Source organism: Doryrhamphus excisus, chromosome 18 (assembly GCF_030265055.1).
Source record: "Doryrhamphus excisus isolate RoL2022-K1 chromosome 18, RoL_Dexc_1.0, whole genome shotgun sequence".
NCBI lineage: Eukaryota > Metazoa > Chordata > Actinopteri > Syngnathiformes > Syngnathidae > Doryrhamphus > Doryrhamphus excisus.
In genome coordinates, this window is record NC_080483.1 from 2,264,982 (window position 1) to 2,290,959 (window position 25,978).

General features: G+C 27.9%; 2 protein-coding genes across 4 annotated transcripts in view; one reads left to right on the forward strand and one right to left on the reverse strand.

Annotated features, from left to right (window-relative positions):
- Positions 1-12,932, forward strand: part of dstyk (dual serine/threonine and tyrosine protein kinase) — a 35,603-nt gene extending 22,671 nt beyond the window's left edge. Inside the window, exons 7-14 of the mRNA XM_058054189.1 lie at positions 34-210; positions 4,490-4,619; positions 4,703-4,859; positions 6,914-7,046; positions 7,118-7,231; positions 7,309-7,423; positions 7,491-7,625; positions 12,108-12,932. Of these exons, the coding sequence (XP_057910172.1) occupies positions 34-210; positions 4,490-4,619; positions 4,703-4,859; positions 6,914-7,046; positions 7,118-7,231; positions 7,309-7,423; positions 7,491-7,625; positions 12,108-12,295 (1,149 nt within the window). The 3' untranslated portion in view covers positions 12,296-12,932. The remainder of the gene's footprint in view (positions 1-33; positions 211-4,489; positions 4,620-4,702; positions 4,860-6,913; positions 7,047-7,117; positions 7,232-7,308; positions 7,424-7,490; positions 7,626-12,107) is intronic.
- Positions 12,933-18,583: 5,651 nt separating this feature from the next.
- celsr2 (cadherin, EGF LAG seven-pass G-type receptor 2) overlaps positions 18,584-25,978 on the reverse strand; it is a 108,074-nt gene continuing 100,679 nt past the window's right edge. Inside the window, exons 29-34 of one of the 3 annotated variants that reach the window (XM_058054187.1) lie at positions 24,064-24,197; positions 23,885-23,973; positions 23,647-23,811; positions 21,022-21,171; positions 20,758-20,941; positions 18,584-19,839 (exon numbers count right to left, since the gene is read on the reverse strand). In XM_058054187.1, coding sequence (XP_057910170.1) covers positions 19,815-19,839; positions 20,758-20,941; positions 21,022-21,171; positions 23,647-23,811; positions 23,885-23,973; positions 24,064-24,197 — 747 coding nt within the window. In that variant the 3' untranslated portion in view covers positions 18,584-19,814. Of the gene's footprint in view, positions 19,840-19,924; positions 20,017-20,757; positions 20,942-21,021; positions 21,172-23,646; positions 23,812-23,884; positions 23,974-24,063; positions 24,198-25,978 lie in introns of those variants that run through there. The other 2 variants (XM_058054185.1, XM_058054186.1) reach the window with 2 other exon arrangements.

Consider the following 25,978-nt stretch of genomic DNA (forward strand, 5'->3'; position numbering starts at 1 on the left):
GCGCTAAGCTATAATGGTGCGCCTCTCCTTCAGATCATACACAGGATAACCTTCGTCAACCCGCCCGCCATCACACCCGAGTGGAAGCGCAAAGTGGCTCAGGACGCCATCGAAAGTCTCAGCGCCGCCAAACTGGCCCGGAGCATCTGCTCCCAGTTCAGAACCCGTCTCAACAGTTCCCACGAGGCCTTCGCGGCATCGCTACGCCAGGTTAGTTTTTTACTCACTTTTACTTTTTTTTAACTTAATGACTTCATTCACAAACCTAAATTATCATTTATTATGATAACATTCTGACAAAACATAAAAAGAATGAATGAATGAATGAATACATGAATAATATTCACAAATATGAGACTTCAATCTTTAAATTACAAGCATTTTATAATAAGAAAAAAGTTGTACAAAAATGTTTGATAACATTTTTTTTATTTCTCAAGAAAAGCTGTAATATTACAATAAAAAGTCATAATTAATTTTACAAGCATAATGTCAAAAATAGGAGACTAAAATTATTTTATAATAAATAAGAAAAAAGTGAACTTACAACTTTTTTCTTATTTTCTTATTAAAAAAATGTCATTTCTCAAGAAAAGTTGTAATATTACAACAAAAAGTCAAAATTAATTTTACAAGCATAATGTCAAAAATAAGAGACTAAAATCATTTTATAATAAATAAGAAAAAAGTTAACTTACAACATTTTTCTTATTTTCTTATAAAAAAATTCATTTCTCAAGAAAAGTTGTAATATTACAACAAAAAGTCATAATTAATTTATAAGAAATAATTATAATTTTATAATTTATAATTATAATTTATAATTATAATTTATAATTTATTATTATAAATTATTAGAATTATAATTTATAAGAAAAAAGTTTTAAAAAAAATCATTTCTCAGATGTTGTAATATTACAACAAAAAGTCGTAATTAATTTGTCAAAAATAGGAGACTAAAATCATTCTACAATAATAAGAAACCATTTAAGTTACAACTTTTTATTTTCTTCTAAAAAAAAATTCATTTCTCAAGAAAAGTTGTAATATTACAACAAAAAGTCATAATTAATTTTACAAGCATAATGTCAAAAATAGGAGACTAAATTCCAATAATAAATTCCTAATTATACAAGAAAAAAATAATTTAAATAAGAAACTAAATTAAAGTCAAAATATTACGGGCACAATAATGGAAACAACCAAACAATGAGTAACATTTAGAAAAAAAATTAGTAAAATTTAAAATTCTATGAGAATAAACTTGTAATATCATGAACAAATATAATATCATTTTAGTAGCATTAAGTTGAAATAAAAAAAAAAAAAAAAATTGTAATGGACTTTTTGAAAAATAAGGTTGGGGAAAAAGTTATTATATTAAATTTACAGAAAGTAGAAATATTTTGAAAATTCCAAGAACAACAAAAATGGAGGGAAAACAAATACAAACAAAGTTGATACTCGGAATATTCTTATTGGGATGTACTGTTTTTCTTGCGTTATACTGCATATAAACTGTATATAACGTCTTAGCATGTACTGTACAGTGGCCCTAGCTGCCCTCGTTGGAAACCCCCTGTACTAAATAATTCCAGACGTCTTGGAAGGATGATTAGTTTGGCTGTTAGTGAAGTGTTAATACAGAAAGCGAGACCCTACGGCCCATCATCATCATCATCATCATCATCATCATCATCGGTGTACATCAGTCAGCTGTTCCGCACCACTCGTGGTTAGTCAGTCATCCGCCCCTCCCCGCACGTCCGTCTCGCTTGCCTGAATCGATTAGGCTCAGAAATATCGAAAATCGCCGCGGCCCCGTTTGCGTGCGGCGTCGTCGACACATGAGCGATCGCGTGGCGAGACATGTGCGACGCACGAAGCCACCCAACGCGGGGTGACCTGATGTGGCGTGGCGTTTAGAAAGTAGCCGAGGTCTGGTAGCACGGAGGTGTTGGAAATCACAGTGGAGCGCAGATGAGCTACTTAGCTAAGTGCTAAGTGCTAAGTAGCGATGTGGCTAAGTAGCGATGTCACCGTATACATTTTTTTTTTCCCCATCCAATTTGGTCATAATTAATAATTAATCCAAAAAGTAAAATAAAAGTAAAATACATCCAAATGCATCATCCATACAGCCGTTGGTGCGTTCAATGACCGTGGAAAAAGCATTCAACTGTGGAAACAATTCGAGTATTGTAATAAAATGATATTTACTGTAATATAATTAATTAATTTCTATGTATTTCAATATGTTTTAAAAGAGAAATTAAATAATACTAGGTTTGCAATTTGAATGAAATGTTTTATGATTATTGCCTTATTAATATTCTTTTACATATTTTCATTTGTACATTCGGATGTCTGATCTTGGCTTTTATTGGCCCCATATTTTTTTTCCAATAGCTATGATTTTATGAGAAAAGTCAAAATATGAGAAAAAAAATGTAACATGAAAAAACTTAAAATTATGGGAAATAAAGTCATAATTATGAGAAGGAAAATTCATAATAGGAAAAGCTGAAATATCTGGAAAAAACAGCAGCAAAAATGACAAAAAAAGCTGTAATTTTACGACAAAGTCAAAATATGAAGAGAAAAAAGTCACAATGAAACATTAGAAAGAAAAAACATATTTTTTTAATTGTAATATAATAAAAACAAATTGTGTGTGAGTATAATATAATATAATATAATATAATATAAATTCTAAATAATAAAAGTGAAAATTGTTGGAAAATGAAAAAAAAACAGTATAAATGAAACAAAAGTTTAATTTTATAAGAAACATCAAAATATTATTATTATTAATATTTAATTTAAATATTTAATATTTAATTATTATTATTATTATTATAAATTAAGAAAGTTGTGTTCTATCAAAAAAAAGTCTTAATTTGACAAGAAAAAATATGATATGAGCACGGTCTTCATATACATTCTTTTTATTAAAACTGTCATTTAATAAAAAAAATTAAAAATTCAGTACAACTAATAAATATTTCAGAAAAAATCTAACAATTTAAGGAAATTATTAAATTTTATTTTTTCATTTGAATATAAAACCATTTCACACTCTGTAATTAGTACATAATGTCACAATGATTTAGAATTTAAAAAAAGATTTAATAATAATAATAGTAATTTAATAAAAAAATTAATAAATTTAATTAAAAAAAATTAAATGAATAAATATTTATGAAAAAATCTCATACATAATTTCACTATGACTTAGTATCACAATAATACAAATTATTAGTTATATATTTAAAATATATAATAATTAATACATATTTATAAAAAATCTCATACATAATTTCACTATGATTTAGTATCACAATAATACAAATTATTAGTTATATTTTAAAATATATAATAATTAATAAATATTTATAAAAAATCTCATACATAATTTCACTATGACTTAGTATCACAATAATACAAATTATTAGTTATATTTTAAGATATATAATAATAAATATTTATATAAAAAATCTCATACATAATTTCACTATGATTTAGTATCACAATAATACAAATTATTAGTTATATATTTAAAATATATAATAATTAATAAATATTTATAAAAAATCTCATACATAATTTCACTATGACTTAGTATCACAATAATACAAATTATTAGTTATATTTTAAGATATATAATAATAAATATTTATAAAAAATCTCATACATAATTTCACAAACACTTAGTATCACAACAATACAAATTATTAGTTATATTTAAAAATATATAATAATTAATAAATATTTATAAAAAATCTCATACATAATTTCACTATGACTTAGTATCACAATAATACAAATTATTAGTTATATTTTAAGATATATAATAATAAATATCTATAAAAAATCTCATACATAATTTCACAAACACTTAGTATCACAACAATACAAATTATTAGTTATATTTAAAAATATATAATAATTAATAAATATTTATACAAAATCTCATACATAATTTCACTATGATTTAGTATCACAATAATACAATTTATTAGTTATATTTTAAAATATATAATAACTAATAAATATTTATAAAAAATGGTCTTCATCTGACGACAACTCGTGATCACGAGGTCCTGGCGAGGATGATGATGATGATGATGATGATGATGATGATGATGATGATGATTCATGATGTCCAGGGTTCGGGTCTTTGGAGCACTGCTGTGAGCGGCCGTGTGAACTCGTCCCCACGGGCGCTCTCATGCCAGCTTTTGAGGTTTCCACCACAAGACTGATGGGAACCTGCAGGGGGGGGGGGGGCGTGGGTGGAACATCCATCACAGACTTAGTTTGCGTTGGCCCGGGATGAAATCTACATTTATTAGTTTGATAAACGACTGCGACATCAGCGAGGTCGCCAAAAAAAAGGGACTCCGGTGGCCCTTGACGACCGTTTCTATGGCGATGAGCATCATTTAAAAGTTGATGAATGCAAGTCCTGTATGCTAACCGTGTTCAGCTGGAGGAAGGCCACACGGGGCGGCTGGAGCGCACCGAGGACCTGTGGCTGCGCGTGAGGAAGGACCACGCCCCCCGACTGGCCCGCCTCTCCCTGGAGAGCCGCTCCCTCCGAGACGTCCTGCTGCATGGTGAGTGGGCCGCCGCACGCCGTGTTTAGGACCCGAAGGTCCGGCTCGGGAACGGCGACGGATGGTTGTGTGTTGTCCGACAGGCAAACCCAAAATGGGCCGGGAGTTGGGGCGGGGCCAGTATGGGGTGGTGTACTTGTGCGACAGCTGGGGGGGTCACTACCCGTGTGCCCTGAAGTCTGTGGTGCCGCCCGACGATAAACACTGGAATGACCTGGCGTTGGAGTTTCACTACACCAGGTGAGTGACGGATGTTGGAAACCCTAGAATACATATCATTAATAAATCATTTTGTTATGATTTAATATAATGGTATTATTAAATGTCATTTAATAAAAAAAAACATTTTTTAATTAAAAAAAAAAATTCAGTACAACTAATAAATATTTCTAAAAAAATCTAAAAATTTCAGGAAATATTTAATATTTTATAATTTAATAATTTAATTTAATAGAATTATTATATTATTAATAATTGATATTATAATATTATATTATATTATAATATTAATTAATAAAAAAATTCAGTACAACTAATAAATATTAATACTAAAAAAATCTAACAATATCAGGAAATATTTAATATTTTATAATTTAATAATTTAATTTAATAGAATTATTATATTTTAATAATATTAATAATTAATATTATTATATATTATTATAATAATAATTTAATATTTAATTGTATTTTCATTTGAATATAAAAACATTTTACACCCTGTAATTAGTACATAATTTCACAATGATTTAGAATTAAAAATTAGATTTAATAATAATAATTTAATAAAAATTATTAAATTAGTATCACAATAATACAAATTATTAGTTATATTTTAAAATATATCTTAACTAAAGTATTTATTTAAAAATCTCATACATAATTTCACTATGATTTAGTATCACAATAATACAAATTATTAGTTATATTTTAAAATATATAATAACTAATCAATATTTATTACAAAAAATCTCATACATAATTTCACTATGATTTAGTATTAAAGTAATACAAATTATTAGTTATATTTTAAGATATATAATAACTAAAATATTTATAAAAAATCTCATACATAATTTCACTATGATTTAGTATCACAATAGTACAAATTATTAGTTATATTTAAAATATATAACATGACAAAACACGACTATAGTCACATTTATACTCTTTTTATTTACAACATATTGCGCAACTGCAGGGTCTTGAGACACATGCTAACTCGCAAACTAGAGAGCTAGCGACCTAAACGGTAGCCTTCAAGTTATTTCCTTTAAACTTAAATAGCCAAAAACTTACCACTTCCACACGGATAGGGAGGATAACTATTAACAGTTATTTAACCTTTAACATGAACATGAATCAAACGTAATAATTTTTTCTGGGTACATGATACCATACAGCATCCAAATTAAACTTTCATATCAAGGCGGGGGCCTCAAACTAGCGTCCTGCGGGCCACATTTGGCCCGCGGGCCACGTGTTTAAGAGCCCTTGTCTTGAGACACATGCTGACTCGCAAACTAGAGAGTTAGCGACCTAAACGGTAGCCTTCAAGTTATTTCCTTTCAACTTAAATAGCCAAAAACTTACCACTTCCACACGGATAGGGAGGATAACTATTAACAGTTATTTAACCTTTAACATGAACATGAATCAAACGTAATAATTTTTTCTGGGTACATGATACCATACAGCATCCATATCAAACTTGCACGGGCCGCACTAACATTAAACTTTCATATCGAGGTGGGGGCCACATTTGGCCTGCGGGCCACGTGTTTGAGACCCCTGGTCTTGAGACACATGCTGACTCGCAAACTAGAGAGCTAGCGACCTAAACGGTAGCCTTCAAGTTTATTTCCTTTAAACTTAAATAACCAAAAACTTACCACTTCCACACGGATAGGGAGGATAACTATTAACAGTTATTTAACCTTTAACATGAACATGAATCAAACGTAATAATTTTTTCTGGGTACATGATACCATACAGTATCCAAATTAAACTTTCATATCAAGGCGGGGGCCTCAAACTAGCGTCCTGTGGGCCACATTTGGCCCGCGGGCCGCATGTTTGAGACCCCTGCCTTAAAAGTTGCTATAAAAAATGCATTTTTTTTTTTTAGAAAAAAACATTAAAAGCATATAAAATAAATAACGCTCACGTATCATAAAAGAGTGACGACGCCAAAGCGTTGAGGACAGATCTTTGACAAGATGGCCGCAGGACGCTGGCGTCTTTTAGCATGCAGCCGCTTGACAAGCGCTGCTTGACACTTTGTGCCCCCCAGGACCCTCCCCAAGCACGAGCGTCTGGTGGACCTGCACGGCTCCGTCATCGACCACACGTACGGGGTAGGCTCCAGCGTGGCAGTGCTTCTCATCATGGAGCGTCTCCACAGGGACCTCTACACCGGCCTCAAGGTGACTTTCTAAACGCATCCGTTCCGCATCCCGGAATGCTTTGCTAAAGTTTGGAATTGTTTCCACACCAGGCGGGTTTGTCCTTGCGGGAGAGGCTTCAGATCGCCTTGGATGTCGTGGAGGGAATCCGCTTCCTGCACAGTCAGGGTCTCCTGCACAGGGACATCAAGCTGAAGAATGTTCTGGTAAGTTCAGAAGTTCCGAGAAGGAGAACCGCGCAAAACGTAAAAAAAAAAAAAAAACCTGCACGTGCGACTTGCAGCTGGACAAGCAAAACCGCGCAAAGATCACCGATCTGGGCTTCTGTAAACCGGAAGCCATGATGTCCGGGAGCATCGTGGGCACGCCCATTCACATGGCGCCCGAGCTGTTTACAGGTACGACCGCCGAATTCGCCGAATTCGAAGTCTTGCTAACGGCGCTCTGCAAACCCCCCCCCCGCAGGAAAGTACGACAACTCCGTGGACGTTTACGCCTTCGGGATCCTCTTCTGGTACCTCTGCACCGGTTCCGTGAAACTCCCAGAAGCCTTTGAGAAATGTTCCAGCAAGGATCAGCTGTGGAATAACGTCAAGAAAGGTAAACGCCGCTCGACTGGAGAGTAGTCGATGTACGGCAACAGGTGGCACGAAAGCTACCAGCACTGGGGAGCTGCGGTTCATTGAGGGCAACGTGTGCTGCCACATTGGGATGTCTGATGTTGGCTTTTATTGGCCCCATATTTTTTTCCAATAGCTATCATTTTAGGAGAAAAGTCAAAAATATGAGGAAAAAAATGTAACATGAAAAAACTAAGAATTATGGGAAATAAAGTCATAATTATGAGAAGGAAAATTTATAAGCAGAAAAGCTGAAATATCTGGAAAAAACAGCAGCAGAAAGAAGAAAAAAAAGTAAAAAAAATTACGACAAAGTCAAAATATGAAGAGAAAAAAGTCACAATGAAACACTAGAAAGATAAAATATATATTGTAATATAATAAAAACTAATTTTGTGTGTATAATATAATATAATATAATATAATATAATATAATATGGGAATAATGTCATAATTACAAGATGAATATAAAATATATAATATATATAAATTTTCTATAATAAACAAATTGTGTGTGTGTGTGTATATAATATAAAATAATATAATATGGGAATAATGTCATAATTACAAGATGAATATAAAATATATAATATATATAATATTTTATAATAAAAACTAATATTGTGTGTGTGTGTATAATATAATATAATATAATATGGGAATAATGTCATAATTACAAGATTAATATATATAATTATTTTTATAATAAAAAACTGTGTGTGTGTATAATATAATATAATATGGGAATAATGTCATAATTACAAGATGAATATAAAATATATAATATATATAATATTTTATAATAAAAAACAAATTGTGTGTGTATAATATAATATAATATAATATGGGAATAATGTCATAATTACAAGATGAATATAAAATATATAATATATATAATATTTTATAATAAAAACAAATTGTGTGTGTGTATAATATAATATAAAATAATATGGGAATAATGTCATAATTACAAGGTGAATATAACATATATAATATATATAATATTTTATAATAAAAAACTAATTGTGTGTGTATAATATAATATAATATAATATGGGAATAATGTCATAATTACAAGATGAATATAAAATATTTAATATATATAATATTTTATAATAAAAAACTAATATTGTGTGTGTATAATATAATATAATATAATATGGGAATAATGTCATAATTACAAGATGAATATAAAATATATAATATATATAATATTTTATAATAAAAACAAATTGTGTGTGTGTATAATATAATATAAAATAATATGGGAATAATGTCATAATTACAAGGTGAATATAACATATATAATATATATAATATTTTATAATAAAAAACTAATTGTGTGTGTATAATATAATATAATATAATATGGGAATAATGTCATAATTACAAGATGAATATAAAATATTTAATATATATAATATTTTATAATAAAAAACTAATATTGTGTGTGTATAATATAATATAATATAATATGGGAATAATGTCATAATTACAAGATGAATATAAAATATATAATATATATAATATTTTATAATAAAAAACTAATTGTGTGTGTGTATAATATAAAATAATATAATATGGGAATAATGTCATAATTACAAGATGAATATAACATATATAATATAGTATATAATATTTTATAATAAACAAATTGTGTGTGTATAATATAATATAATATAATATGGGAATAATGTCATAATTACAAGATGAATATAACATATAATATATATAATATTTTATAATAAAAAAATAATTGTGTGTGTGTATAATATAATATAATATGGGAATAATGTCATAATTACAAGATGAATATAACATATAATATAATATTTTATAATAAAAAAATATTTGTGTGTGTATAATATAATATAATATGGGAATAATGTCATAATTACAAGATGAATATAAAATATATAATATATATAATATTTTATAATAAAAAACAAATTGTGTGTGTATAATATAATATAATATAATATGGGAATAATGTCATAATTACAAGATGAATATAACATATAATATATATAATATTTTATAATAAAAAAATAATTGTGTGTGTGTATAATATAATATAATATGGGAATAATGTCATAATTACAAGATGAATATAACATATAATATAATATTTTATAATAAAAAAATATTTGTGTGTGTATAATATAATATAATATGGGAATAATGTCATAATTACAAGATGAACATTTGTAAATAATAAAGGTGAAATTGTTGGAAAATGAAAAAAAACAGTAGAAATGAAACAAAAGTGTAATTTTACAAGAAGAAATTTGTGTTCTATCAAAAAAAGTCTCAATTTGACAAGAAAAAAAATATAAACTATAATGGGGGTTAATATAATATGGGAATAATGTCATAATTACAAGATGAATATAACATATATAATATATATAATATTTTATAATAAAAAACTAATTGTGTTTGTGTTCACTTGTATGACAAAAGAGGAAACATAGCGGATGTTCTAATTTTTTTTTCAAAATATGATGTTTTTAAAATATTTGGAAAAATTAAAACAAAACAAAAAAAATCAAAAATAAGTAAATTTCGAGCGACATTCATGCTAATTTGCATATGCTATTTTCACTTGTATGACAAAGCTAGGAGGAAACATAGCGGATGTTCTATTTTTTTTTTTCTTCAAAATATGATGTTTTTAAAATATTTGGAAAATTAAAACAAAACAAAAAAAAGCAAAAATTGGGAAATTTCGAGCGACGTTCATGCTAATTTGCATATGCTATTTTCACTTGTATGACAAAGCTAGGAGGAAACAGTGGATGTTCTATTTTTTTTCCAAAATATGTTTTTAAAATATTTGGAAAATTAAAACAAAAACAAAAAAAGCAAAAATTTGGAAATTTCGAGCGACGTCCATGCTAATTTGCATATGCTATTTTCACTTGTATGACAAAGCTAGGAGGAAACATAGCGGATGTTCTATTCTTTTTTTTCTTCAAAATATGATGTTTTTAAAATATTTGGAAAATTAAAACAAAACAAAAAAAAGCAAAAATTGGGAAATTTCGAGCGACGTTCATGCTAATTTGCATATGCTATTTTCACTTGTATGACAAAGCTAGGAGGAAACAGTGGATGTTCTATTTTTTTTCCAAAATATGTTTTTAAAATATTTGGAAAATTAAAACAAAAACAAAAAAAGCAAAAATTTGGAAATTTCGAGCGACGTCCATGCTAATTTGCATATGCTATTTTCACTTGTATGACAAAGCTAGGAGGAAACATAGCGGATGTTCTATTTTTTTTTTCTTCAAAATATGATGTTTTTAAAATATTTGGAAAATTAAAACAAAACAAAAAAAAGCAAAAATTGGGAAATTTCGAGCGACGTTCATGCTAATTTGCATATGCTATTTTCACTTGTATGACAAAGCTAGGAGGAAACATAGCGGATGTTCTATTTTTTTCTTCAAAATATGATGTTTTTAAAATATTTGGAAAAATTAAAACAAAACAAAAAAAATCAAAAATAAGTAAATTTCGAGCGACATTCATGCTAATTTGCATATGCTATTTTCACTTGTATGACAAAGCTAGGAGGAAACATAGCGGATGTTCTATTTTTTTCAAAATATGACGTTTTTAAAATATTTGGAAAATTAAAACAAAACAAAAATTTTTTTTTTTGAAATTTCTAGCATCGTTCATGCTAATTTGCATATGCTATTTTCACTTATATGACAAAGCTAAGAGGAAACATAGTGGATGTTCTACTTTTTTTCAAAATATGATGTTTTGAAATATTTGGAAAATTAAAACAAAACAAAAAAAAGCAAAAATAAGTAAATTTCGAGCGCCGCTCATGCTAATTTGCATATGCTATTTTCACTTGTATGACAAAGCTAGGAGGAAACATAGTGGATGTTCTACTTTTTTTTCAAAATATGATGTTTTGAAATATTTGGAAAATTAAAACAAAACAAAAAAAAGCAAAAATAAGTAAATTTCGAGCGCGGCTCATGCTAATTTGCATATGCTATTTTCACTTGTATGACAAAGCTAGGAGGAAACATAGTGAATGTTCTATTTTTTTTTTCAAAATATGTTTTTAAAATATTTGGAAAAATTAAAACAAAACAAAAAAAAGCAAAAATAAGTACATTTCGAGCGCCGTTCATGCTAATTTGCATATGCTATTTTCACTTGTTTTGTTATTTTCACACAAAGCTAGGAGGAAACATAATGGATGTTCTATTTTTTTTTCTTCAAAATATGTTTTAAAAATATTTGGAAAAATTAAAAAAAAAAAAAAAAAAAAAGTAAATTTCGAGCGACGTTCATGCTAATTTGCATATGCTATTTTCACTTGTATGGCAAAAGAGGAAACATGTTCTATTTTCAAAAACGACATGATGACTCTAATTGGCGCCCATGTGGTCCGCCCCCCTTTTCCCCCTCCCCCTCCCCCCCCCCCTCCCCCCAGGCGCCCGACCCGAGCGCTTGTCCACTTTCGACGAGGAGTGCTGGCAACTGATGGAGGCGTGCTGGAACGGCGACCCCTCCCAGCGGCCCCTGCTGGGTATCGTGGAGCCCAGCCTGCAAAGCATCATGGTCCGTCTCTGCAGCTACGGCTCGCAGCGGAAAAACAGCGTGTTGGAGGACTCGAACTGAAAAGGAGCTGCCCGAAGAAAAGTATTTTTGTGCTATTTATGAAAGACGGTTGTTCGGTCACAAGTTGATGTAATTTATAAAGAATTTTTTTTTTTTGGGGGGGGGGGGTCAAGAAGTGTTTTATTGTTGTTTTTGTTTGTATCACTCCTGTGTAGCTGACATGCTAATTGCCTCGCCTTCATACAAAACACGTTACTAGATGCAACTTTTTAATGTACTCCATTAGCAGTATTGTCAACAAACAAAACAAACAAAAAAATCTACATTTTAGATTGTATTTAATGTCTGCATCTATTCAAAAAATTTTTTTTTTTTTAATAAAATAATCTGTTACAGCAAATCACAAAACTCCAAACTCAGACTTTTTTTTTTTAAAAACATAAAATATGTGTTTTGGGTGCTGTGAACCCCACCTCGGGTTCAAAGGTCAAATTGCTCTGCAAATAAGTTGTTGTTTTTACAGATTGGTGACCCTTTTTTTCCTGTGGAATAATAATAATAAAATAAATACTGACTGTATTTAATATTTTTATGTCAAATATTCGCAAACAATTGTATTTTTTTTACAGGAAAATTAGTGTTAAATTATACAATATGAATAAGTATATAATAATAATGATTAATATCAGAACAAAATAATAACTGAATTCTCCAGTTTGACAATAAAAGAACAAAATATATAGTTATTTGTATAAATATAAAATATATATTTAGAAAATACAAATTCATAAAAATGTCAATTCAGTTTTTTAAATAAAAGAAAAATATGTGAGTTGGAAAAAACTTTTTTAATGAATTAATAAAAATGTAATAAATACACAAAAATATTGCTATTTAAAAAATGTAAAACATTTATTTTTGTATTATTATTTTACAAAGTTTTTCATGAATTAATTAAAATCAAATAAAAATACCTAAAACAGTTTTATTTAAAAGGAAATATTATATACATTTTTGTTTAATTATTGAATAGTGTTACCTCTTTTTCTGAATTCTCCACTTTGACAATAAAATAAAAATATATATTATACATATATATAGTTATTTGTATAAATATAAAATATATATTTAGAAAATACAAATTAATAAAAATGTCAATTCAGTTTTTTTAAATAAAACAAAAATACATAAGTTGGAAAAAACTTTTTTAATGAATTAATAAAAATGTAATAAATACACAAAAATATTGCTATTTAAAAAAAAAATAAAAAAAAAACATTTATTTGTGTATTATTATTTTACAAAGTTTTTCATGAATTCATTAAAATCCTGTGGAATAATAATAATAAAATAAATACTGACTGTATTTAATATTTTTATGTCAAATATTCGCAAACAATTGTATTTTTTTTTACAGGAAAATTAGTGTTAAATTATATAATATGAATAAGTATATAATAATAATGATTAATATCAGAACAAAATAATAACGTTACCTCTTTTTCTGAATTCTCCAGTTTGACAATAAAAGAACAAAATATATAGTTATTTGTATAAATATAAAATATATATTTAGAAAATATTATTGTATTATTATTGTATTATTATTTTACAAAGTTTCATGAATTAAAATCTAATAAAAATACCTAAATATATATATATATTTAAAAAGGAAATATCATATACATTTTTGTTTAATTATTATATTATTATACTAACAGTTTTTTTAATAAAGTGAAAAATTTGAAAAAAATAACTTTTTAATGAATTAATAGAAATTTAATAATAGTCCCAAAAATATATTTTTTTTAAAAAAAATTTATTTTTTATTAAATAAAAAAAATCCCAACTTCTATCACAATGCATATCAATAATAAATCGATTGAATAAGCATTCATAAGAAATGTTTGTTTGTTAATTTTGAATGTAAAGTTCAGTGAAAAATAAGTGAAATTATTTTTTACATGTAATAATAAATAACCAATTATATAGTAATGTTATATATTTTTATTCATTGTTTATTTGTCAGAACACTTTTTTAAAATGTCCCAAAATGGCTTTAAATTTTTTTTAAATTTTACCGTAATTTAATTTACCGCTAACATGCTAACTGTTATTGTTATTTTTTTTATACTGAATGGAAAGTGATGGTGGAGATTCCCAAAGGATTTGTTTGCTCGTCATTCCTGTAAAGTAGTACTAAAGTAGTACTACAGTAGTAGTAAAGTACTTCATTATAAGACGAAGTGGAGAAACTAAACGGCGTAAGACGTCTTATGTGCGGTTGCCAGCATCATGAGTGTGAGTGGAACGTTCCGCCATGTTAATTTGTAGAAATGCTTTGATGAGCACAAAAGACAAAAGGGCGCCTGTGGACGGAGAGGAAAGAAGCTAATGGACGTTCATAAATGATGACGAGGAGTATAATCGCATCAGGTCATGTGGCCAATCGCCGTGTCCCCGACTGACGCGTCGTTCTTTCTTTCTGGGTGTCGGCTGGAGGTGAGCAGACGTCATAACGTCATGACCTCTTTTTCTCAATTCTACACTTTGACAATAAAAGAAAAATATATATTTCGTTATTTGGATAAATATAAAATATTATATAATATTTAGAAAAGACAGATTAATTAAAATATAATTTTTTTGTTTTTTTAAAAATAAAACCAAAATACATAAGTTGAAATCAAAAAACTTTTTAATGAATTAATAAAAATGTAATAAAAATTATTGCTATGTTTAAAAAATGTAAAACATTTATTTTTGTATTATTATTTTACAAAGTTTGATGAATTATTTAAAATCTAATAAAAATACCTATATATATATATATATATATATATATATATATATATATATATATATATATATATATATATATATATATATATATATATATATATATATATATTAAAAAGGAAATATCATATATATTTTTGTTAAATTATTGAATAACATCTTACCATCTTAACATCATACCTCTTTTTATGAATTCTATAGTTTGACAATAAAAGAAAAATATATATTTCGTTATTTGTATGAATATAAAATATTACATAATATTTAGAAAAGACAGATTAATTAAAAATGTAAATTCAGTTTTTTTAATAAAACCAAAATACATAAGTTGAAATAACAAAAACATGTTAATGAATTAATAAAATTTAATAAAATACACAAAAATATTGTTGTTTAAAAAATGTAAAACAATTATTCTTGTATTATTATTATTTTACAAAGTGTCATGAATTAATTAAAATCAAATAAAAATACCTAAAATATATATATATATATATATATATATATATATATATTTAAAAAGGAATTATCATATCATATCATATTGTTGTTTAATTATTGAATAACGCTACCTCTTTTTATGAATTCTCCACTTTGACAATAAAAGAAAAATATATATTTCGTTATTTGGATAAATATAAAATAATACATAATATTTAGAAAAGACAGATTAATTAAAAATGTAAATTCAGATTTTTAAAATAAACCAAAATACATAAGTTGAAATAAAAAAAACTTTTTAATGAATTAATAAAAATGTAATAAAATACCCAAAAATATTGTTTAAAAAATTTAAAACAATTATTTTTGTATTATTATTTTACAAAGTTTCATGAATTAATTAAAATCTAATAAAAATACCTAAAAATATATATATTTATAAAGGAAATATCATATATATTTTTGTTTAATTATTGAATAACATTACCTCTTTTTCTGAATTCTCTAGTTTGACAATAAAAGAAAAATATATATTTCGTTATTTGTATGAATATAAAATATTATATAATATTTAGAAAATACAAATTAATTAAAAATGTAAATTCAGTTTTTTTTAATAAAACCAAAATACATATGTTGAAATAACAAAAACTTGTTAATGAATTAATACAAATTTAATAAAATACACAAAAATATTGCTATGTTTAAAAAATGTTAAACATTTATTTTTGTATTATTATTTTACAGTTTCATGATTTAATTAAAATCAAATAAAAATACCTAAAAATATATATATTTAAAAAGGATATATATAAAGATTTAAAATACAAATTAATAAAAAATGTAAATTCAGTTTTTTTAAATAAAACCAAAATACATAAGTTGAAAAAAAACTCTTTAATGAATTAATAAAAAATTTATAAAATACACAAAATATTGTTGTTTAGAAAATTTAAAACAATTGTTTTTGTATTATTATTTTACAAAGTTTCATGAATTAAAATCTAATAAAAATACCTAAATATATATATATATATTTAAAAAGGAAATATCATATACATTTTTGTTTAATTATTGAATAACTAACAGTTACAGTCATAAAGTGAAAAAGTTGAAAAAATAACTTTTTAATGAATTAATAGAAATTTAATAATACACAAAAATATTGTTTAAAAAATGTAAAACATTTATTTTTGTATAAATATTTTTTTACAAAGTTTTTCATTAATTAATTAAAATCAAATACAAACACCTAAAAAAGTTATATTCAAAAAGGAAACATGTACATTTGTTTTTAATTATTAACTAGTATTACCTCTTTTTCTGAATTCTCCAGTTTGACAATAAAATAAAAATATATATTATAGATATACATAGTTATTTGTATAAATAACTATATTTACATAATACAAATTAATTAAAAAATCATTTTTATAAAACTAAACTATGTAAGTTGAAATTCATAATTTAAAAAAAGAGAAAAAAATAAATTCATATAAATAAATTTAAAAAATTAACATAAATATTGCATTTTATATTTAAGTTCCTTTTTTCTAATTTTGGACAATTTTTTTTAATATATTATATTATATATGAATTATTGACTGAATATCTAAAATAGTTCTTTGTAGATATATTTAATATATAAATAAAGCGTAAACATCCTCATCTTTAAAGAATTCAAACCTCCAAAACGTTACATTTACATTTCATGCTGAAGTCATAAAAAAAAAACGAACCTATTAAAAGTACCAAAAGTATTAAAATATGATATTTTGTTGTCCTTCAAGTGAAATGTGTGGAAGTGGATGAAACATTGGGTGTTAAAAACAGCGCCACCGTGTGGCGAACAGGACAGTCACCACCGTTGGGAATAAATTTCGCCCGTTTATGTGCGGCGTTTCAGAATAAAATGCAATCAAGAAGACACAATGCAAATTATTTTCATTTTTTTTCTTCTTCTTCTTCTTCTTGTTGATGGCGTTGCAATGAAAAGACGTGAAAATTGATGAAATTCCCTCCAAACATGTGTACATATTTACTTCCATTTACAGGCCACACTGTACAGTAGAAATAGATTACACCAGGGGTGGGCAAACTACGGCCCGGGGGCCACATCCGGCCCGCCAAGTGTTTGAATACGGCCCGCCCAATCTTTCCAAAGTATTTCATTTAAACTCAACATACAACCTGGCATCATGGCCTGAGCCAACCTTATAATATAATATATAATATAATATTAGATTTATTATATTTATTATTATATATAATATAATAAAAATTAAAATAATTATTATTATATTATTATAACTATTATGATTATTATATTTATTATATTAATGCTAATTATTATATTAATTATATATAATAATATTGTTATATTTGCATATTTTACATAATAATAATATTATAATTATTATTTTAATTTTATTTTTAGTTATTATAATATTTTATTATTTTTAAAATATTTAAATATAAATATAAAATAATAAATAATAATAGCAGATTGCATGACAATTTTACAGAGACAATAATACCAGGTGGACTGTTACGTGTAAAATATATAGTCTATTATATTTATTATATTAATGCTAATTATTATATTAATTATATATAATAATATGGTTATATTTGCATATTTTACATAATAATAATATAATAATTATTATTTTAATTTTATTGTAATTATTATAATATTTTATTATTTTTAAAATATTTAAATATAAATATAAAATAATAAATAATAATAGCAGATTGCATGACAATTTTACAGATACAATAATACCAGGTGGACTGTTACGTGTAAAATATATAGTCTATTATATTTATTATATTAATGCTAATTATTATATTAATTATATATAATAATATTGTTATATTTGCATATTTTACATAATAATACTATAATAATTATTATTTTAATTTTATTTTAGTTATTATAATATTTTATTATTTTTAAAATATTTAAATATAAATATAAAATAATAAATAATAATAGCAGATTGCATGACAATTTTACAGATACAATAATACCAGGTGGACTGTTACGTGTAAAATATATAGTCTGCCCCCCCCGGAAATTTTGTTATATCAATGCGGCCCGCGAGTCAAAAAGTTTGCCCACCCCTGGATTACACAGAAAGTTTTTTTTTTTTTTTTTTTTTTTTACAAAGGCGCCACAGCTAGTCTATAAAAAAAACAGGGCTGTTAATTCATGGACGGAAAACATATCATCATATTTCATATTTCTCCTCTCACATCGATACAAAAAAAACCAAAAAAAAAACGATGGAGATAAGAAAGTCTATAAAAATGTACATATCCTTCACTTGATTGTTGGCACACACACACACACACACACACACCGAACGCAGTCCAGACACATTATAAAGTACTTTTAGCTCAATCTTCCCTGAATGACAACTTTATTGTTCCACAAAATATAAACATCGGAACAAAAATACACTAAAAAAATTTAAAAAAAAATGAAAAAAATTAAAATCAGGGCAGCAAATGAAACAAAAAGTGCATTGAAAAAACACAATTCAAGTATGTAAACAAAACAATGTCTTTAAACTGACGTTTGGCACACACACACACACACACACACACACACACACGCTGGAGCCTATCCCAGCTGTCTTCGGGCGTAAGGCGGGGTACACCCTGGACTGGTGGCCACCCAATCACAGGGCACATATAGACAAACAACCATTCACACTCACATTCATACCTATGGACAATTTGGAGTCATGCTAATTAACCTAGCATGTTTATTGGAATGTGGGAGGAAACCGGAGTACCCAGAGAAAACCCACGCATGCACGGGGAGAACATGCAAACTCCACACAGAGATGGCCGAAGTTGGGGAAAGCCAAAATAAGAAGCCAAAAAGTTACCACTTCCACACAAAATAGGAGGAGAACTCATTCATTCATTCATTCATTTTCTACCGCTTATCCTCACAAGGGTCGTGCTGGAGCCTATCCCAGCTGTCTTCGGGCGTAAGGCGGGGTACACACTAGACTGGTGGCCAGCCAATCACAGGGCACATATAGACAAACAACCATTCACACTCACATTCATACCTATGGACAATTTGGAGTCGCTAATTAACCTAGCATGTTTTTGGAATGTGGGAGGAAACCGGGGAGAACATGCAAACTCCACACAGAGATGCCCGAGGGTGGGATTGAACCCTGGTCTCCTAGCTGTGAGGTCTGCGCGCTAACCACTAGACCACCGTGCCGCCCTACATTCCTTTTTATTTAGTTGTTGTTTTTTTTATAAAAAAAAAAAGTCTTTCAAATCCCAAATTCCAGGGTTGGAGGAAGAAGGCTCACATGGAGGTGTTGCAGTGGCTTCTGGGGGAGGAGGGGGGGGGGGATTGTTGGGGGGGGGGGAGAAAAACAAAATGGTGATGGACGAGCAGCAACACAAAGAAAACCCAAACAAGGAACGATGAACACAACACACACACACACACACACACAAACACACACACATGAGTCGTTTATGGGATAAAATTATAGAATAAAAACCTTCATGTGGTATTTTTATAAAAGCAGAGGAGACAGAAAAAGGTGCATTAGTTTTACACACAACACATGTAATCAACATCATTAATAATTTATTATAATTATTACAATTCATGCTTATTAGGTGATTCATGTGGAAAAGGGTTATTAAGCTTTGGGCCTCCTGCTAACCACAGTGAGAGCAGAGTGGTGAGAATTCCTAACCAAAACAACCACTCATTGAAGAGGTCCCAAAATATTAACGTATTGCTAATATAATATATGAATCCATAAAAGCATAATTTTTTTCAAAAATGGACGTTAAGCGTAGGTACTGTAATGATGACATCATGGTTTCTGATTGGTTAATCGCTGCCATGTACATATTACATCACCGTGTCAACAGGAAATGGTTAAATCGTCAATGAAGCGGAGCGCTTACCAAACTAGCACAACATTTTGATGGATTTTAGAAGCCAGTTGACTCATAAGGAGTACCAAATTTCAAGACAAATTGTCAATTTTTCATAAAATTAAAAGCTTTTAAGGATTTCTAATAGTGCCGAAAATATGTTATATAGATATATTTTCATAAAAAAAAAGAATTTTATAAAGAAAGTAAAAGCAATGAAAACAGAAGAGGGGCGACTAATGAGGTGTGAGGACTTTGGTACTGTTGCTACAAAGTGTAAAATGAGAGGACGACATCGGAGGACAAAGACGCGACGTGGAGACAAGAAGCGTGACAGGATGGCGAATACTCACTCCGATCCCGACGAGTCGCCGTCAACCGTGCCCGCTTTGATGCTCATGGCTACGCCGTTCAGGCCGCCTTTAGCCCGCCGCTCGCTACAGGACGAGCCTTGAGGGGACGCCGGGCCCTGGGCGCCGTCACGGTTGAAGCCGTTCCTCTCGATGATCGGCGAGAGCTGCTTCTTCTTCAGGATCCCTGCCGGGAACGACGAGACATGGAGGTTAGAGGTACGCAGATTCGGTACGCGGCACCCGGGAACGTCCCCCCGCCCCCACCTTTGTGAGGGTGGGCGTTGAGGTTGGGCAGCAGCGGCGTCACGGCGTCCTGTAGCCGCTCATCCGATGGCGTGCTGGGGAGGCTGGGATCAAGGCTGATCTTGGGTCTGTCGGGCAGCTCGGCGGGATGAGGCCAGCACGTTCTACCTTCTGAATCCAAGAACACAAACGTGGTTTGATGGCGCTAACCGCAGGGGAAGAGTGCTCAACCTAGGAAGCTAGGAAGCTAGGAATCTAGGACGCTTTTTATTGTTTTAAAATCAACTCATTCGATTGCGAAATAGAACATTTAATAATATTCTATTTCAATAAAAGCATCATCAAAATATTCATCTTTTATTATGTATTATGTATTTATTTTATTATTATTTTATTTCATTAGCTTTTTATAATTATTTCATAATATTTCCATTTCTAACAGCATTTTTATGTATTTCTTATTTATTTCATCACTGATTTTGTTTTGAAGTATTTTTGTATTCATTTTATGTATTTAATGTAATTTATGTATTATGTTTATGTAATTTTATGTATTAATTTTGTGTATTTAATGGAATTTATGTATTATGATTATGGTATTTTGTGTATTAATTTTGTGTATTTAATGGAATTTATGTATTATGATTATGGTATTTTGTGTATTAATTTTGTGTATTTAATGTAATTTACATATTATGAATATGTAATTGTATGTATTTAATGTAATTTATGTATTATGATTATGTAATTTATGTATAATTTTGTGTATTTAATGGAATTTATGTATTATGATTATGTAATTGTATGTATTAATTTGTGTATTTAACAGAATTTATGTATTATGATTATGTTATTTTGTGTATTCATTTTGTGTATTTAATGTAATTTATGTATTATGATTATGTAATTTATGTATAATTTTGTGTATTTAATGGAATTTATGTATTATGATTATGTAATTTTATGTATTAATTTTGTGTACTTAACAGAATTTATGTATTATGATTATGTTATTTTGTGTATTCATTTTGTGTATTTAATGTAATTTATGTATTATGAATATGTAATTTTATGTATTTAATTTTTATGTATTTAATGTAATCTATGTATTATGATTATGTAATTTTATGTATTTAATTTTTATGTATTTAATTTTTATGTATTTAATGTAATTTATGTATTATGATTATGCAATTTTATGTCTTTAATTTTTATGTCTTCAATGCAATTTATGAATTATGATTATGTCCTTTTGTGTATTTTATGGAATTTATGTATTACGATTGTCATTTTATGTATTAATTTTGTGTATCTAATGTAATTTATGTATTATGATTATGTTATTTTATGTATTAATGTGTGTATTTAATGTACTTTATGTATTATGATTATGTTATTTTATGGATTTAATGTAATTTATGTAATATTATTATGTAATTTAATGTATTTAATTTTGTGTATTTAATGAAATTTATGTATTATGAATATGTAATTTTATGTATTTATTTTTTATGTATTTAATGGACTATGTGTTATGATTATGTAAATTTATGTATTAAATTTTTATGTATTTAATGGTATTTTTATTTATGACCTGGATGTATTTCATCCATCACTGACTATTTGATTGCATTTATTTTTAATGTATTTTTATGTATACATTTTTATAGATTGAATGTATTTTAAGTAATTTTAAGCATTGTATGTATTATTATGTATTTAATGTACTTTCTATTGATGATGTAGATTCTTTTTCATCACTGATAATTTGATTGGGGTTTTATGTATTTTTATATATTCATTTTTATATTATGTAATTTCTGTATTATTTTTATGTATTTTATGTATTTAATTTTTATGTATTTTATAGGAATTTTTATTCATGATATGGATTTTTTCATCACTGATTAATTTAATTGCGTTTATTTTTCATGTATTTTTATGTATACATTTTTATACATTTAATGTATTTTAAGTAATTTTAAGCATTGTATGTATTATTATGTATTCAATGTACTTTTTATTGATGATGTGGGTTTTTTCATCACTGATTTGATTTTTTTTAGTTTTTTTTTGTATTTTTATGTATACATTTTTATGTTAATTTCATTTCATTCATTTTCTACCGCGTATCCTCACGAGGTTCGCGGGGTGTGCTGGAGCCTATCCCAGCTGTCTTGGGGCGAGAGGCGGGGTACACCCTGGACTGGTGGCCAGCCAATCACAGGGCACATATGGACAAACGATGATGGCCGAGGGTGGGATTGAACTCGGGTCTGCTAGCTGTGAGGTCTGCGCGCTCACCGGTGGACCACTGTGCAGCCCCATTTTTATATTATTGTGTATTATATAAACTTTTATGTATTTTATGTAATGTTTCTTGATGCCGTGGTTTTATTTAGTCACAGATTAATTTCATAGATTAATCATATAGATTAATAGATTAATTAATAGATTAATTATTTCCACCAAAATCCCATTGAAGTGAATGAAAGGAATCTAGCAATGGATTCTTAACCAATCAGAGAGCACAACAGGGTTTGTGTATATTAGAAAAAAGTAGTTAGCCGATGCTAAAGCTATTCCATGACACTTTCATCTTACGTACTCTCATCTTAGTAAAGCGTACCTAATGTAGTGACCTACCGTGTGCTTGCGGCCTCTTGGCTCCGTTGGACGCCAGGTTCTCCCAGCATTGGTCCGGGGGGAGGGGACCCTCCTCGTCCTCGCTGTCAGAGGAGTGCGTGGAGGCGTAGGATCCGCTCTGGTCGTCCTCCAAGGACAGATCGCTGTCCGAGTCGCTGTCGTGATCTGCACGCACACCACGGCGATGCGGTAAACGGAAAACGAGCGAAGAAACCCGAGGCCCGAGGCGCTGACCTACCGTCATCCGCCTGCCGGTTATTTTCATGGAATAGCGACGTGTGGTCGTTGAGGGCGATGTGCGCCTGGCTGGCGCTCAGTCCGTCGTCCCTAAAAAGAAGAGCGGGAGTTTTACAGCGGTGGCGCCGACCGACGCGGTGAGGGAGTGGCCTATTCGTGACCTCGTCGTGACCTCCTGACCTCAGCACGAAGGGCACGTAGCTGTGCTGACTCTTGGTGCTGTGCATGGTCCCGTTCAGGGACGCGCTGGACTCGCCGAAGGGAAGGTGGTACAGCTTGGCGTCCGCGTAGTTGCTGTTGCATTTGTAGCTCTGCTGGCACACGGCAAGCACACGGATGACATCATTCATCGACCATCGCGACGCACGACAATTGCGACGACGCACATGCTACAAATTATTGCTACAAATGTTCAAATGTCACTTCAAAAAACATTTCAGAAATGTTTCATTTGTTAATTTTGTGTATTTAATGGAATTTATGTATTATGAATATGTCATTTTATGTATTTAATTGACTTTATGTATTATGATTATGTAAATTTATGTATTTATTTATGTAAATTTGGTAATGGTAATGACATGGATGTATTTCATCACTGACTATTTGATTGCATTTATTTTTTATGTATTTTCATGTATACATTTTTATAGATTTAATGTATTTTAAGTAATTTTAAGTATTACTTACTTATTTTAAGTAATTTTAAGTATTGTATGTATTATTATGTATTCAATGTACTTTCTATTGATGATGTAGATTTTGTTTCATGACTGATAATTTGATTGGGTTTTATGTATTTTTGTATTTTTATGTATTCATGTTGTGTATTCATTTTATGTATATTATTATGTAATTTTATGTAATTTCTGTATTATTGTTTATGTATTTAATTTTTATGTATTTTATTGGAATTCTTATTCATGACATGGATTTTTTTCATCACTTTTTTTTCATCATTTAATTTATTAATTTTGTGTATTTAATGGAATTTATCTATTATGAATATGTAATTTTATGTATTTAATTTTTATGTATTTAATGGAATTTATGTGTTATGATTATGTAAATGTATGTATTTAATGGTAATGGTAATGACATGGATGTATTTCATCACTGACTATTTGATTGCATTTATTTTTTTATGTATTTTTATGTATAAATTTTTATAGATTTAATGTATTTTAAGTAATTTTAAGCATTGTATGTATTATCATGTATTCAATGTACTTTCTAATGATTTTTTTTCATCACTAATAATTTGATTGGGTTTTTATGTATTTTTATGTATTCATTTTTATATTATTATGTAATTTCTGTATTATTTTTTTATGTATTTTATGTATTTCATTTTTATGTATTTGATGGACTTTATGTATTATGATTATGTAAATTTATGTATTTAATGGTAATGGTAATGACGTGGATGTATTTCATCACTGACTATTTGATTGCATTTATTTTTTTTATGAATTTTTATGTATACATTTTTATAGATTTAATGTATTTTAAGTAATTTTAAGCATTGTATGTATTATTATGTATTGAATGTACTTTTTATTGATGTGTTTTTTTCATGACTGATAATTTGATTGGGTTTTTATGTATTCCTTTATTATATTATTATGTAATTTTATGTAATTTCTGTATTATTTTTCATGTATTTAACGTATTTAATTTTTATGTATTTTATTGGAATTTTTATTCATGACATGGATTTTTTTCATCACTGATACGTTTCTTTTTCATGTATTTTTATGTATACATTTTTATAGATTGAATGTATTTTAAGTAATTTTAAGCATTGTATGTATTATTATGTATTCAACGTTCTTTCTATCGATGTGGATTTTTTTTCATGACTGATAATTTGATTGGGGTTTTATGTATTCATTTTTATATTATTATGTAATTTTATGTATTTTCTGTATTATTTTGTTATGTATTTTATGTATTAAATTTTTATGTATTTTATTGGAATTTTTATTCATGACATGGATTTTTTTCATCACTGATGCGTTTATTTTCATGTATTTTTATGTATACATTTTTATAGATTTTATTGATGATGTGTTTTTTTTATTTGATTGATTGA